Source organism: Sander lucioperca, chromosome 18 (assembly GCF_008315115.2).
Source record: "Sander lucioperca isolate FBNREF2018 chromosome 18, SLUC_FBN_1.2, whole genome shotgun sequence".
NCBI lineage: Eukaryota > Metazoa > Chordata > Actinopteri > Perciformes > Percidae > Sander > Sander lucioperca.
This window is the reverse complement of record NC_050190.1, coordinates 22,056,565-22,072,926: the sequence shown is the minus strand read 5'-3', so window position 1 is coordinate 22,072,926 and position 16,362 is coordinate 22,056,565. Positions and strand designations below refer to the sequence as shown.

The window sequence follows — 16,362 nt, the reverse complement described above, 5'->3', positions numbered from 1 at the left end:
CTCTACAAAAACGGTAAATCTTCTGAGACGAACGGAGCCCAAAGCAACACGTAAACTGCACTAAAACAAAAAACTTGCTATCAGAATAACTTATAAGACACCATGATTACAAATAAATTGTACACATAGATCAGTTCAGACTTTGATTGTCTGTCGAGAGGTAATTTGATATGCAGTACAGGGCAAAACCACCAACACAACATATTAGAGGACATGGGACATTAATCACAACAGTCACAGAAAACAACAAATCTGTTCATTAAAAGTATCAAACCATTGGAATGGAAACCATTTTGGTCTAGACTGAAATATGTCAACATTTCATTCATTTTGTACAGACATTCACAGTGACGCGACGATGTATCCTAACAACTTTGGGGATTCTGTGACCAGAGTTGTAAGGAATGGGGTTCTCAAAGGGATTTAGCGAATATTAGCTATACATATTAGCTAGTTGTGTAGCTGTCTAGCTGTCTTGTCTCGGTCTCGATATACTCTGGTCTTGGTAATGACTCTGTCTCGGTTTAGGTGGTCTTGACTACAACACTGTCTGTGACTTTCCAGTACTTCACTGCCATGAAATTTGGTTCAGACATTCATCTCCCCCAAAGAATGAATTGTAATAACTTTGATAATCCAAAATTGAAATGTGTCCAATACCACTGTGTACAGCCTAACAGACCTGCCAGCATGGCCGTTGACTCTTTGTCTTGTTTCCATGTGCATGCACTGTAGAAGAGGTTAAATGTTGTGTTTGCTGTACAGGAAGCAGTGATAAGATGCAGGTGGAGGGTGGTTACGCCTGGTCAGTCACTCTCAGCACAGAGTACATCTTACAGTTCTTTAGGATGAGCATTCTTAAAATATTACCAACTGAGCAGCATTTAATTTGGTGTAGTTCTTAGCGTCAGCACCTAGCCTGGATGCCAGTCGAATTTAGCCCCGCCCACAACATTCGAGGTCGGGAAGTTTGGTCTGGACTTGATCCGTTGAGGAGCAATTATGCTCGAACAAGATCTGTTCGGACCAATCAAATTGTCGGACAGATGATCAACAGTAACAGAATCAACCACGTCACCAAAGAGCGCTTGGGTTGAATTTGTTTACAGGTGGCTGCCGCGTAGCTCCGTAGTATACATTTTTGTAAAAATAGGCTAACGATTGTGTCATAACCACGCGACTTACTGTCGCATAGTAGAGGAATTACCGTATAGTACAGGAGAAGCTCGCAGGCAGTTTGGACTTACATTAGCTGTTTAAGTTTAATTACTAATGTTAACTAGCATTTTAGTTAGCAATAATTAGCCTGTGCCTATGTTATCTCCTTACATATACCTACGCTCTCCGTCTCTGCTAGATTGGGAATGATTGAGATTTCTCTTGGCACAGCTACCAGAAGACTTCCAACTTTCAGACAGGTTGTTCACGTCACATTTACGTTGTTTCTCTCAGTTGGAGGCTGCGCAGTAAAGCTCAGCGCTCACCGGAAAAGTGTTTCTAAGGCCTTCACTGGTCTCCGTCCAGAGCAACGGGATCTGTTGGTCCATTCTTATATACAGTCTATGGTTAGAACGAATGCATTGTGCAAAGAGTGGTTGCTATGGAGATGAGTTCTGTTGCTCTGATTGGTTGTAGGTCTATCCAATGAGTGCAGAGACATTCTCTTTCCTGGTTCGGTTGGAACACGCCCCATAATCACAGCCCAATGGAGCGGTTTCAGACTCACATTCTGACTAGAATCTGAGTATGACCACGTCAGGCTAGTCAGCACCTGCATTATGGCAGTTGTTGCTGAGGGCGGGGAGTGTGGTGGCCCTTTAGTGCAAAATAAGGCAACATTTCAGAAAACAATGGCAGTGACACTCAGATTTAACCAGGATGTTATGAAATATCCCAGCTGGAGAGGCTCACATTCAACCTGTTAAGCATGTGTGTCCATCGTCCATCCCATCCATCAGCTGTGCCCCTCTGAGCTCAGCAGCGCCACTCTCCTCAGTACTTTGTCCACATTGGGAATGAGTTTTTCTTGGAAGTCCCACAGTCGTTTGTCCTCGTGGAGCTGCTCCACCGTTAGCGACCCCTGCAAAGCCACGCGGACATGTATGATCCGACAGACATCCAGTGGAACCTTGAACCGTTCTCCAGAATACTTGACCACTTCATGCACTGACGTCCACCCCACCGATCTGTGATGCACAGAGACATAAAGGAGTTAAGTGCAATTCTTTGTCCCTACCTTTATTTGCCATAACAGTTATGACAAATTGGGGGCTCGTACAAACAAGTATGTTGTGATTAGTCATTCAAATGCGTTTGAATTGGCCCAGTTGTCATAGTATTGGAATGTGCCCTAGTGTTGTCATTTCTTTGTAGGGTTTACTTTTAGTGACGTTGAGGCGTTTTTTTTTTCATTTTTGGGCTTTTCCACCTTTATTTGACAGGACAGCTAGGTGAGAGAGGGGGAAGAAATGCAGGAAATCGTCACAGGTCGGATTCGAACCCTGGACCTCTGCGTCGAGGCATAAACCTCTCAGTATATGTGCGCCTGCTCTAACACTGAGCCAACCCGGCCACAAGGCGATTCTTTGCACTGTGATTTGTATTCTACTTTGAGGAAACTGTCCTTTAAACCTTGTTGTACAGTTCAAAAGGAAAACTACCTTCTATTGTTTCTTGTTTAATGTGTTGGTTTTATTGCTTCATCTGTTCTTAATGTGCTTAATGTGCTGGTTTTACCGTAAAGTGTCTTTGAGTACCATGTAAAGCGCTATATAAATAAAATGCATTATTATTATTATTATTATTGGGACTCTAGTATATATAGTGTCTTACAAAAAGACCTGTAGCCAAATGTATTATTTATTCAACCAAAGCACTGAGTGTGGGTCCTGAATAATTAACGTTCAGTCTGACAAATTCAGCCTACCTTGGCTGAACTATCATCTTGTGGGGGTGATATATGTTTCTGTTGGGCTCCTCCCTGTAGATGTGCTCCAGAATATTAATGCCTGGCACCCCGTTCCACTGAGGCAGGTGAAACCTTCCACTTGGCTCAAAATGTTTCTTGGGGAAGATATGGTTCTCAATGAGGTACACTCCTGTCTACAGAATGTGATACAGCATGGGAGATGGAGAGACAATATACATATTAATAAATATCAAATATGATCCTGAAGTTTGGATATTGATGTAATATTTGCTTTTTTCAAACGCCAGAAATACCCTTACATTTGGATGCTGCTGTTGGAGCATGCCCATCAGAGACATCAGGTTGTTGTGTTGGTATGGCATTATAATCTCATCGATGTCGTTCAACAGGACGTAGCGTGAGCGGTCCATGGATCTGTAAATGCACTCATTAAGCGTGGTCAGCTGGCCAAAGTAGTGCACGTCACCTCCGCTCTGTGAGAAGAGCCAGCCTCGAGATGGATTCAGATGGTGGTCGATGGGCCAAGGAACCATCTCCACGAAGCCCTCCTGGCTGTAGCTCTGCAGCAGGCGGTCGAGGTCTGGGCCGCAGCTGGTGTTATAGATCACCACTCTGTCCACACCCAGCAACCTGGAGCAAGGTGACGCAAAAGGTTAAAATACATTCATTTTGCAGAGGCTCCTGTCCAATGCCACTTACAATAAGTGCATTTGGGAGTGTATCCCTTTCAAACAAATAACTAAAAGCATGTTCAGTGCCACAGTACAAGTTGTATGAGTGCTTAGAGATGTTTTTGTTAACAAAATAAGCCACACACATAGTGTTGTTGAGATGTTGTCTGTATTCACTCAAAATTCAATCAAGTTTAATGGAATGCTGTTGTCTTCCACAGATGTATGCTTTGTCAAGCCCGAGTTCAAGCACATATACAGCAAAAAGCAAGTATTTGTTGACACTGCACACTCTACCACCCCTCTATACACAGAAGGACGTTTTATGTCATTTTTATACTTGATGAGTGAGATATAACATGCTAATTGTGCTTGGTTCACCCAAATTACAAAAACAATAAATTTGGTCTAACCAACAGACGGGCATCCCCAGAGCTACTATTTTTCACAAATAGTGTCTGTTGAATTTTTAAAAGTACTTTTTTAGTATATTTGGCTTTATTGACTTTGGATTTGAGATATCAATTTTTATTACTTAAGTTTTTGTTTCTTCAAATTGGGTAGCGATGGAAATTGGATGGATAGTTTAAAAAACGGTCAATAAGACTTAACTACCTGGAGGGCTAGAGACCCCTATTAGGAAAAAAGTGTGAAGTCACAAACAACAAAACATCCTATCATTACTCAGCAGTAGTCACTTTTTATTTGAAATGCAAACTTTTGTTTAAACGTGGTAAAAATGTCTGACCACCGAAGGTTGCTTATGTGACAGTCACAGCTCACTATATCTCAGACTTGCGCATTAGGGAATATGGGTATGCTATGTGAGTTCAAAATGAATTAGAACAAATGATGTGTTAGTTCGAATTACAGTTTTGTATCGCTTTGGTACTACTCTCGCAAGTAGGTGGTAAAACCTCACAACTCTTAGTATAAAAGTCAAAGCAGATCATCAAAATGTTTTTCAAATATGTAATCGCATGTTCAATTGACTAAGTACAACACAGAATTACACAGTAACTTTTTCACCACACCTAATCAGTGTGTCATCGAAGGCAATACTGTTTATATGAAGTAATAGTCTTTCCCAATGCAATGCTTTTAATCACCAACATTTAATCCAACTGCTCCTAATAGTTAATCACTGAACCTATCGACTTTAATTTGGTTTGTCAGCTGTATAAAATGTGTGTATGTATGAACATCTAAATTACATGTAACCACACATAATGAATACTCGTTATTGCTAATTAATTTTACCTAGTGGTAACCACAATTGGTCACCATATAAAGTAGGGGGGGGGGGGGGAGACTGGCTCTGTTACAAGTGTGAAGTTTGGAGTTTTGTACTAAGAGTTGTGAAATTGTACCACATAGTTGCGATAATAGTACCAAATCGACACAAAAAAACTGTAGTTCTAACTTAACTTTTTTAAAATAAGACCGCCCTACTCAGCAGCAATAGTAACAGAAACACCTGTATAATGTTATACAATTGAGTGGCACTGCAACCGTACCTTTGCAAAGGTTACAGTATGCAGGTATGTTATACAGTGTCAGAGAAAAGGTAATTGAGCTTATTTTGGACATTGTGGTTTGTGGTGTTGTTGCTGTGCTGACCTGTACATCTCCAGGGTCTGTGCAAACTGAAGCACATTGTTGTAGTCTCCAAACAGGTTGGAGATGCAGACAGTGAAGTTAAACTGCAACTTGTTCTCCTCCTTCTCATTGGTCTTCTGGTTTCTAATAGGTAGCCAAGTCTGGTTGAATACCTTCACACTGTCTGGCTGAGTCAGGAGACCGACATGGGTCGCGATGCAGTTTGGAGGAATCTGACACATGACATCTGTAGTGACGAAGGGAAAACCAAAGTTGTCTGAGTGCTGTATAATTGTTGTTGGAGTTGTTTTACTTGATAAGTGGCCTGCGCAGCAGAAAAGACAGTAAAGGGGTTGGATGGAGTCTCTCTTAAATATGCCAATGATGCGTATATCCAAGCCTTTCTCTCTCTGGTCCATGTAGGCTGACACCAGTAAGTGCTTAGTATTGTTGAGGGGGGTGATGGTCCGCTCAGAGATCTGCAAGGGGCAAGTTTTCGGAGGCCCATGTGGCTTCGGGATGGCCCTGTACGTCCTGGGTGTCCTCACAGTGACACACAGGATGAAGATGAAGGTAGCAATGAAGAGAAGGAAGAACTTCCATTTGAATTCTTTTGCCTTGTCCATCCAACCACAGACAACATAGATTCCCAACCTGTGGCAGAATAAGGAAGCACTGATTATCTGTTATACACTGGGTAACCAGTTTCACCACTTTTAGAGTCACTTGTACAATGTAATGCAATCTAATTAAAAGCCCTTTAATAAATCCTTTTCCCTGTAAATCTCATAATGTTCAGCTTTTTTAATCTGTATTTATGTGCTCTGTAATATTTCTGTTTTTATTTTTTTCTTCTTTTTTTTTTTTTTTAAAGGGATGTAGTATTCTCCACAGCATTGCTTTGAGCTAAATGCTAACATCAACATGCTAAAGTGCTGATGCTGAGCTGGTATAATGTTTGTTATGTGCACCATCTTAGTTTAGCATGTTAGCATGCTAACATTTGCTAATAAGAATAGAACACAAAGTACAGCTGAAGAATTGGAGGAATTGAAGATTTGACCTGTTGATGGCGCTAGATAAAGAGTCGGGGGATCACCAAAATAACTGCATTTTAACCTGAGGGGAACATGTATGTCTGCACCAAATTTCATGGCAATCCGTCAATTGGTTGTTGAGACATTTCACTAAGGATTAAAAATGGTGTTGATCTATTTCAGTCTAGCCCTAGAGCCCTGCCGCTGCTGTGGATAAATATAACTGTGGTGAGGTATGACACTAAGCTTCTGTACTGGATTACTAATAAGTACACTTTATCTTGCTGTGGTCACATATTTAGTCCTGGGGGAGTAGAATAATCAGAAAAAGGCATTTTTGTTTAGCAATATATCTTAGGTGACTTACTATCATCTAGCTAAGTAGGCAAACAGGATGTGTCATGTCATGAATGCATATACTAAATGCAAATACTGTCTCCCAACAAAGCAGTGATGAGTTCCTGGTTGGAATGTGGAATTTGTCCAAATGAGGCCCTAAGGCCTGTCAAATCTGACTCCAATTTATTAATTCACGCGCCTTCTTTCATTGTTTTGCGGTTTTGACCGTTTCTTTGTTGTTGCTTTTTTAACGTTTTGTCATGTTTTTTCTTTTTCTTTTTACATTTTCTGTGCTTTATCGATGTCCCATATTTTCTGATATAATTTTTTTTTGAAAACAGATAAATTTCACCCAAGGACAACATGAGGGTTAAAGGTCCCATGGCATGAAAATTTCATGAGGTTTTTTAACATTAATATGAGTTCCTCCAGCCTGCCTATGGTCCCCCAGTGGCTAGAAATGGCGATAGGTGTAAACCGAGCCCTGGGAATCCTGCTCTGCCTTTGAGAAAATGAAAGCTCAGATGGGCCGATCTGGAGGGTTACCTCCTCTTTCTCTGCTTTTCTCTGCTCATGGCTTGAAAACAAGCAAAGTGGCAGTTGGTCATGACCACCAAAAAAAACCCTACAAAAAACTGTTTTCTTAAAGGCCCAGTACACCTGCACAGGTGTTGTGAATCTGTTACATTCCATTCTGTGAAATGTGTTTTAATTAGTATTATAAACCAATCTTCCTTCCTAAAGATTTATCCGCGTGAACCTACTTTAAACAAGTCCTCCTGCCCCTTTCTTATGTTGTCCTTATTTATCTACTCTCACGTCATCCAAGTGAATGGAGCGATTGTTAGAAAATGTTTAAATTCTTGTTTGTCTCATTAAACTTTCACAACATTGTAAATTGAACACTACTTCGTGTCACTTTTTTTCAGATATTGCAACTGCTTTTAGAATCAACTCACAGAGGCTAAGCCAGTAGATGATAGAAACCACAAACAATCGTGACTGGATTCTTTCATAACAACACATACAACAGGATCAACAGCTTTCAACAGGATCAACAGCTTTCAACAGGATCAACAGCTTTCAACAATTTCCTCAATGTAGAAGTAGAAACACGGGACTTTATGTTAAGATCCTATCTTAGTTTCTGTTATGGCCTCTTTTGTGATAGATCATGTTTTGTCATTTTGGCATGGCAGACAGTCCTCATTATACAGATATGAGATTTTGCTGTAAGTCATGTAACATTGTCTGTGTGGGAAAATTAAAGGACTTCTACTTCCGGAACCAGGGGCGCCGAGAATATCTCCTCCTACTTTGCAACTCTATAGTAGTCTCGCACTACCAGACCTTCCTCCACAGCGCTGCGGAGGAGGGTCTGGCTAGTCCACACAGCAATCTGGAATGGGAGAGAAACGTGCTCTGGTTTATTGGCATTTCTTTAACCCAATCACAATTGTCTTGGGCGGTGCTAAGTGCAGAGAGGAGCCACAGCGCCTCTGCAAAATAGTCTCGGGAAGGAACTTGTTTTGGTGGAACGTGTACGTTCAAAAGTTGTTTTAGTCGTGCAACAGAAAACTCAGATTGGACAGATAGTCTAGCTAGCTGTCTGGATTTACCCCGCAGATATCTGAGGAGCAGTTAACCATAGTCCTCATAAATCCACCAGAGTTTAAAATTAAAACACAAAGAAAGTGGAAGGTAACGGGACATCCGAAAACAGATATCCGAAAAGAGTCACATCTGGCGGAATTTCTGTCAGAAAGAGAGCAATCCCAGAAATGTAACGTCGTGGATATAGACTTAATCTATTGTCATGTATCATATTATAGCTCTCTATATAACAGCCTTTTTTTCAACTGTAACTGTGCTGGTGTAACAGTTTACTGTTAATGTGGTAATGTGATATTTTTTTGACAAGCTCCCATATCTTTGATAACCACTGACTAACAGAACTTTTTTATTTATTTTTTATTTAACCTTTATTTAACCAGGTATGCCGTTGAGAATAGGTTCTCATTTGCAACGGCGACCTGGCCAAGAAAAGCATAAGGCCGGCTACACACTGGCTGCGTTGCGTGAGCCTGTCAGCTGTGTGGTGTGTCCGTTTATATTTCGGCTCCCATGTTAACAGGTTAGAGCTTACACACTGCCTGCGTGACACGCACGTCTCAGGCGCGGCTCGAGCCTCGCCGGAAACGCGTGCATGCTAGAAATAGAACCAACGCCTATTTTTCACACGACACGCAAGCGTGTTGGAAGCGTTTCCAGGCAAAATAGAATAGGAAAAGATGTTTATATGTCATTTTGACATGAATACATATTAATAAATGACATGTTGATGTTTGAAAGTCTCCAGGTTTTGATATAAATGCAGATATAAATGTAATAAAAAAAAAAAAAATTGATTTTCTAATATTGCACCTGTCAATACAAAACGAAATATTCTGTAGCCTATTTTGCCATCAATACTGCCGATGTTGTCTTTGCTGTAATCAAATCAGTCTATATTTATGTTTAACATGGTATTTCATTTTATCAATGGGAAACATACATGTGTACAGACAAGGCTAGCAGCAGCAGCGCCGCATCAGACACGTTTCTGGTGTGCAAAGACAGAAAACGCCACGCAGCCGCCATGCAACTGACATGCAACAGAAACGCCACGCTCACGCCACGCAGGCAGTGTGTAGCCGGCCTAAGCGTGCAAGACAACATATAGTTTCACATTCAGTACAGTACAAGAATACAGAATACAATAGGCTACATAAAGTGCAGATTAAGTAGGCATTACAAAGCCGGCGCAAAGTGAGGTGTAAGGAAGTCGGTGGCTATGCGAAAGTAATATGGTAATAACACAATATACATGTATAGATATCACTGCTTAGATGTAGTAAAGAGTCAAAATACAGTTAGTGCAAACTGTGGTCTAGTTAGTGATGTAGATCAGTTATAACGCAATATATCTGAATAGACAGTCTATATAAATGCTGAACTGTAGTGAATAGTCAATATACAGCAGGGGTGTCAAACTCAATTTCACTAAGGGCCACATTGAAAATGAGAATCACATCAAGGGCCAGACATGTAGAGTTTAGTAACATGCTTTCGAAAAAGTCAAATATTTTTGACCTTATGATTGCATGTTTCAAATAGTCTTCTCACTTACAGTTGACAGTCAACATAAAGCCCTAAAAAAGTCAGCAAAGAAAGTTTGGTAGCCTTCATAGAAAAAACGCCAAAAAAGGTTGAAAAAAAACGCTGGAAAAAGTGGCAAAAACATCACAGAAAGCACCAAAATTGACAAACTTTGAAAAAGCAAAAAAAAAGTAGGTGGGCTGAAATTTTTTGTGAACCTAAATTGATATGCGGGCCGGTGTTCTGTCGATCTATGCTACCTATTGAGATGTGCTACTTAGTGGTTCTGTGCATGCGCACGACCCACAAGCGTGGTCTGATTCCCCGCCCATAAATCTATGCAACCTTGCGGTCGGACATGCAGTCGATACTGTGGTTAATGGTGAGTGAAATATGAAATAAATATAATTTAATATAATATCAAAATATGCTCCTTATCTCCTGACAGTGCACATGGAGTGAGTAGTGGTGCAATATATAATGATTCGGTTGGGGGAGCATTATTTGATATGGTATATTTGTCTATCAGAATACGTTACCACTGAAATATTCAATAAAGATATAATGGAGTATCAAAATATTCTCAAATAAACATAAGATGTCAATACTGTTAGAGTTATACCTCTATGGGATTCAGCCTGCCTGCACAATTGGAAATGGGAACACATAAGGAAGCACATTTCGGTTGGGCAGCGCAACTCGATAGACTCTACTATCGATTTGCGCTACGGTAGCATTTTTCGACAAGGCAGCATAGATCGTCAGAACACCGGATCAAAATCTGCAAGGGGCCGGATTTGGCCCGCGGGCCTTGAGTTTGACACGTGATATACAGTTAGTGCAGGTTGCACACGTCAAAATCAGCTTGATGAGGAAGTTCATGATGAAATTAGCTCAGAGACCTGTAGCCACAAAGAAACAGTCAAATAAACCACAAGTAACTGCCATGTTTCCATGCAGAAGGAGTACCCTAAGCACACTGATTGATCTTTGACTGATTGATGAAAAATCAATGTGTGCTTGAGTGTAAGAATACTCTTTATATACAGGGCCTAACACAAAGAGAACAAATGGGGGAGCTTCCCAAAGTAACTAATAATATTATTATATAAAAACATCTAGTACCTACTGTTAGGAGTATGTTTATACTGTAAATATTTGAATAGCCTACTCTTCCACCACTGACAGTGAGGCTACTGTAATCTGATACCGTTCATTTCCTACAACAGAGTGTATAGATGCACATGCAGGAAATGAAATCCCAAAGGGCTAACATCAAGTAACCAATGCTATTGGGTTATTAATAACAAAATAAACTTCAGCGTTGATAAAGACAAGAGGAAGATATTTCCAGTAAGCTAGACCTACACGTGCCCAGTAAAGAAATAACTCGAAGTATTCGACTCATTAGCTAATTCGTATTCGTTTTAATGTTAATATGAAGACATGCACATACAGTAACTCACTCAAAGCTGAAGTGTGGATGACAGCCGGATAAGACCGGGTAAAGGTGATGTTTGAGCCGGTGTTTAAGCAGGTCCCACTGGTGCCACCTCTCTCCTCTATCCGCCTTGTTCTCGTTTATCTCGCAGGTATCTCTATTTCATCATGTCCATCAAAATGGGCGTGACCAACTCCGTGAACACTTTAAGGAAATCGCAGTTAAAAATGTAACCATTGAAGCGCACAGAAAATAACAAGTCTATCTTTTTTTCTTTTTTTTATGTGTAGAGCAGGGATCTCTAACAGGGGGTCCGCGACCCCTAGGGGGTGCTCAGAGTCAATGCAGGGGGGCCAAATTATTGTTAAAGGTCCAATATGTAATATATTTACTGTAATAAATCCAAAAATGACCCCAATGCGTCATCAGATATTAAGGAAACATGCTAAGTTGAAATACTATCTTTTCTGACAACAATGCTAATGCCAGTATTTTCTCCTTTTGAAATTTCCGTTCCGTGACCGAATTTCTGTTTGTGTTTTGGCCTGTGTGTTGTTATCAACTGCCCAGTTTGTCAGCCAGGCCGGGTTGCCAGATATACCTGTAAAAAACGTAAACCCAGCGCGCTACAGCTGTGAGGTTAGTACAGCCATAAAAGCAGCAAACAAATGAAAAGGATCAACGAAGATTGATTTTGCCTGACAAAAAAAACGCCATGTTTAGTTGCGTGACCAGAGACGTAACAATAAATATAAGTTATATATTTAATATAATAAATATTGGAGATGTATTTGAAAGATGGAGACAGCGTAGAGCCCAAAAGGATGCAGAGTTGGCAGTTCCTATCGTAATTCTAAGCCGAGGAAGTGTGTCTGTCTGGCGTGTGGAGAGGATGGCGAGGTTGTGGGATTTTTAGCAGTTCCTACGGCAATTCTAAACCGAAAAAGTGTGTCTGTCAGTTGGGTACAGAGCTCCACGTGAGCAAGGGCTTTTATGACTGTATATAGCCAGCATCTAACGTTAGCTACTCCGCTGTGCTGTGGAGTAATGTCTGGCTATGTGAGCGTGTCTAGCAACATTGTTGTGGATGCTCCGGTATCAGCCTAGCAGCAAACGTGAATTTCGAGTCTGGGGAGGAGGGGGCGGGGGAGACGACTCTCTCCAGTATTTAGAATTTGTACTGCAGTAAAGTTCTATTTTAAACACTAGCTGTCAGTATTACATATTGCACCTTTAATTTTGGAAAGCTTTTTCAAAAATGTAAAAGTCTTAACATGAATCCAACACATTAGTAGCAAATATAAATCCCCACTGCTTACTGGCCTAGGTGGTCACTAAGGCCATCCACAGATACAGTTAATTCTAAGTATTCACTGTGCCACATGTATGTGTATCATTAAAACATGATTTATAAAACCATGCCAACAACTATTAGGCTATTTTAATAGCTTAGAATTCTATGCAAAAGAGTTATGCATAAAGGCTTTAGGCCGCCCTACACGTTATTGTAGGCCCAGTTTATTATGCAACTTCATTTTATATTATGTATGTAGTAGGGGGTCCCTGCTCCATCTCTCTTTAAGTTGAGGGGTCCTTGGCTTAAAAAATGTTGAAGACCCCTAGTGTAGAGGATATTTCTTTAAACCTTAAAGATATTTTCTGTTTCTATGATAATGCAGATAATGATGCTCTTGAATATTATTCTACATGCCACAATGTATATAAAAAAAAATGTAGTTTTAGTTTCTTACTATAACTTAATTCTTTACTCAAGTCATTCAGTTATTTTTTTTCTTTTGGAAACTCTAGAGCTTTCCCCCGAGTCCTCTGACTGAATATGATTTTCTTTGTGTATAATATGTATTTCTGTTGTTTTATTTTCCTTTGTATTTTCAATTTCAAAAATATTTTTGATTTACGTGGGCTAATGTTATTTACCTGAATCTTAGTATATTTCATTTTGTCAATAAAAAATAAAAATGGTTTAGAAAATATTAACACTAAAGCTGCTGCTGAAACACACACACACACACACACACACACACACACACACACACACGCAAGCACGCACGCACAATAAGCATTTTAACATTTTGGTTAACCTCAGAATCAGTATCTGATTTCATGACATCCTTTATTCCTCTCACTTTAACAGATTTATACACTAAAAGTTCCCTCAACTGTGTCTTCTTCTCCTCCAACCGCCCACATCCGGATGACAAACAATGAACCATGAATGTCTGTACAAAAATGTGATGCCAATCCATCTTGTTGAGATATTTCACAAAATAAAAAGTCAGGGGCCTACCAACTTCATTGGAATTCATGGCAGTAAAGTGCAGAACAACAAAAAAACATTTTAGACTGTAAAAATGTCCTGTAATGGCATGTTACAGTTTTTTTTCTTCCAACAGAAGCCACATATGCAAAACTCCAACCACAGTGTGCATCACCCACAAAACTCAGTCTGTTCTCAAACAACGCAACTCTTCACACATCACTTCTCAAAACAGATTCACTATGAACAATCCTCACCAAGACAACACACCGTCACTCAGAACACACTGAGAGTAAAAACACTAGCATCAAACACCAATACACAAATTAGAAACTTTTCATCTTAACAGTTTCAATAGTTTGATTGACTTCACACTAATCAATATTTTCTAGAAGATTCTAGAAGAATCTCACATGCAGTAAGCTTTTAAGACTTAGAAATAAAAATGAATAGATCTTACAGTAAACAGTCACTAGTATAATACACACACTGTAGCCTAACGCAGAGAAAGGTTCTATGGATATGGTACGAAAATTGAAAATGTAAAAAAGTGAGAACAAAAAGAAAGCACAGAAAGGCAGTAAAAATATGACATGCTTAAACGTTTGCTATTAACAGTCTTAAGTTGAATCCTTTAGGCTGTATACCAACACATACAGACCAATAAGTAACAGATCATTCCTTGTATTGTCTCACCACAGCTTGACGACTTTATCCGAATAATTTAGGTGTTGGATCCTTGATGTTCCCATCTCTGTTGAAGCCCTGGGCTGACGCAGTGAATTGATCAGTTTGATGAACCTCATCCCTGCTTGAGCTCAAGTTACTCAGCAATACGGTATCACACTGACCTATAAGCAAACACTACCAGTTTTGCCCAACCCACTTGGCACCACCTTTAACGCGCAAGATAACCTGGGGCGTTGTTGAAACAGAGATTATAGACATGTTGGTGTTGAATGGCCTTTGTTGAAAGAAAAGTTCCTCGTTCAGTAAAACGCTGCTCATGACACTTACAAAGCTTTATGTTCATGATTTTACATATAGGTCACTTGTTATGGAATGTGTATTATATGATCATGTACTGTTGTCTTTGTTCCATATAGCCAGTGACCACACAAACCACAAGCCAGACCACCAGGCTTTAAATGGAGAGCGTGTGAAGGCTGCCCAGCATCTGGTCTCAAGACAGCATCTATCAGTCCTGGGACCTGCTTTGTCATTAAAAAAAAAAAATTTAAAGCGTTACTACGGCAATGCTAGGTAGTGAATGCACTGAACATGGATAAACAACCTCTTGTTACTAAAATCTAAAATGGAAAGTTTGGCTACACTTTGGAACTGAGTGCATCAAGTTCCACCCCAGTCAGATACTACAGCACGCCCCCAGCACACTCTCACAATGACAATGAGTTCTTTGGTTGCTAGTATGTAATGTATGCAATGTAGACCATCCTGTATTTTGAAACAGCAAACTTGTGCAAGCCACATCCTGAGCTGGGCACCTTTTGCAGTGCATTAGCACAGCAGAGCACAAACTGGATGCTTGATGTGTTGTGTCAAGATGTGCAGAGTATAAAGAAAATTACAAATCCAGTACAATATAGACCCACTTTATGATGATGGTGATGATTTTTAGTATTGGTAGTTGTAGTGGTAGTAATAGGCATATTCTTATAATAGTTGTACTATTATGAAAAAAAGTGTTTGCCATTTGATTCAAATGGCTCATTTTGAGATGTGTTTATGGCATTTTGAATGCAGTGTTTCATTTTGAAGGAGATGTGAGGCAATTTGGATTTTGTGCGTGCAGTTTTGGGAATTGTGTGTAGAGTTTTGAAAAAAGGAGACATGTGTAAGCAGTTGGAAAACACTGTAAGAGTAAAACCTTTTTTTTTGCCAGCAGATGTCACCACAGAGCAAGCATTACCCATCATTCTCTGTTGCTGCATTTCTTGTACTCTGATCATGCCAGATGGCACTTTGTCACAGCCATATTTTATCAACACAAAATAGGGCATGTCAGTAAATATGGCATATTTTGCTTTGTCTTTATAGCATCTGTGAGCCTGTTGAAAGCTCTTATTCACAAAAAAAACAGTGAAACAAATTCCAAATGGGTCAGTATAAAACAGAAAACATGAGGGAAGCCCTTAAATGCAAAATAAAGTGAGATCATTCAAGGAGCAGTGTGTAGAATTTAGGGGGATCTATTGTTCATAATATTTTTTTCTTTTTTACCTGAAAGTAAGAATCATTGTGTAATGAGCCCTTCATATATACATAAGAAGGGTCCTCTTCCACAGAGCCCGCCATATTTCTACAGTAGCCCAGAACAGACAAACCAAACACTGGCTCTCGGCAGGGCCTTTAACGGACGGGTGGATTTTGGATTTCTAGTTTAGAGATTTTTGTTTATTTCTTCAGACCATACTAGTTTTTTGGTGCTTTTGTTTTGGTATTTGTTAATATTCATAACGACAGAATCATTGTCCCGTTGTGTTTTATTTGTAGTTCAATTGGTAGTTTGTCTGTGTTTCCCCTTTTGTTTAAAAATGGTCCCATTCATGCTCAGATTGTTAGGTCATTTTAGTCTGTTCGGTTCATAATAATAATAATAATAATAATAATAATAATACATTTTATTTATATAGCGCTTTACATGGTACTCAAAGACACTTTACAGTAAAACCAGCACATATAGCACAATAAAAACAGATAAGCAACACATAAAACAAGCATATTAAAAGCAATTAAAAACAATAAAATCCGTAACTATCAGGTGAGAAATGTAAGACTGTTGTATGTGGAAAGCTAATCTGAAGAGGTATGTTTTGATTAGTGTTTTGAATGTGTCCAGGTCAGTACAGTCACGGATGTGTATGGGTAGAGAGTTCCAGAGGGAGTGGGCTGCAATGGTGACAGCTCTG

General features: G+C 39.7%; 1 protein-coding gene across 1 annotated transcript; it reads right to left on the bottom strand.

Moving 5' to 3' along the window:
- Positions 1–722: 722 nt before the first annotated feature.
- On the bottom strand, positions 723–14,253 carry LOC116057352. Its single transcript, XM_031309767.2, has 6 exons — positions 14,129–14,253; positions 5,221–5,853; positions 3,229–3,559; positions 2,927–3,102; positions 1,772–2,186; positions 723–914 (listed from the first exon to the last, which is right to left on the bottom strand). The coding sequence occupies exons 1-5, from the start codon at positions 14,236–14,238 to the stop codon at positions 1,955–1,957; spliced, it is 1,482 nt and encodes a 493-aa protein (XP_031165627.1). The 5' UTR covers positions 14,239–14,253; the 3' UTR covers positions 723–914; positions 1,772–1,954.
- Positions 14,254–16,362: the final 2,109 nt, after the last annotated feature.

Excerpts from the sequence above, each read along its gene's own strand:
- LOC116057352 (XM_031309767.2), bottom strand. The coding sequence starts at position 14,238 with ATGAGGTTCATCAAACTGATCAATTCACTGCGTCAGCCCAGGGCTTCA. Across the intron at positions 5,854-14,128 it reads GATAAAGTCGTCAAGCTGTG|GTTGGGAATCTATGTTGTCT; the intron begins GTGAGACAATAC and ends ATTCTGCCACAG. Across the intron at positions 3,103-3,228 it reads TCCAACAGCAGCATCCAAAT|ACAGGAGTGTACCTCATTGA; the intron begins GTAAGGGTATTT and ends CACATTCTGTAG.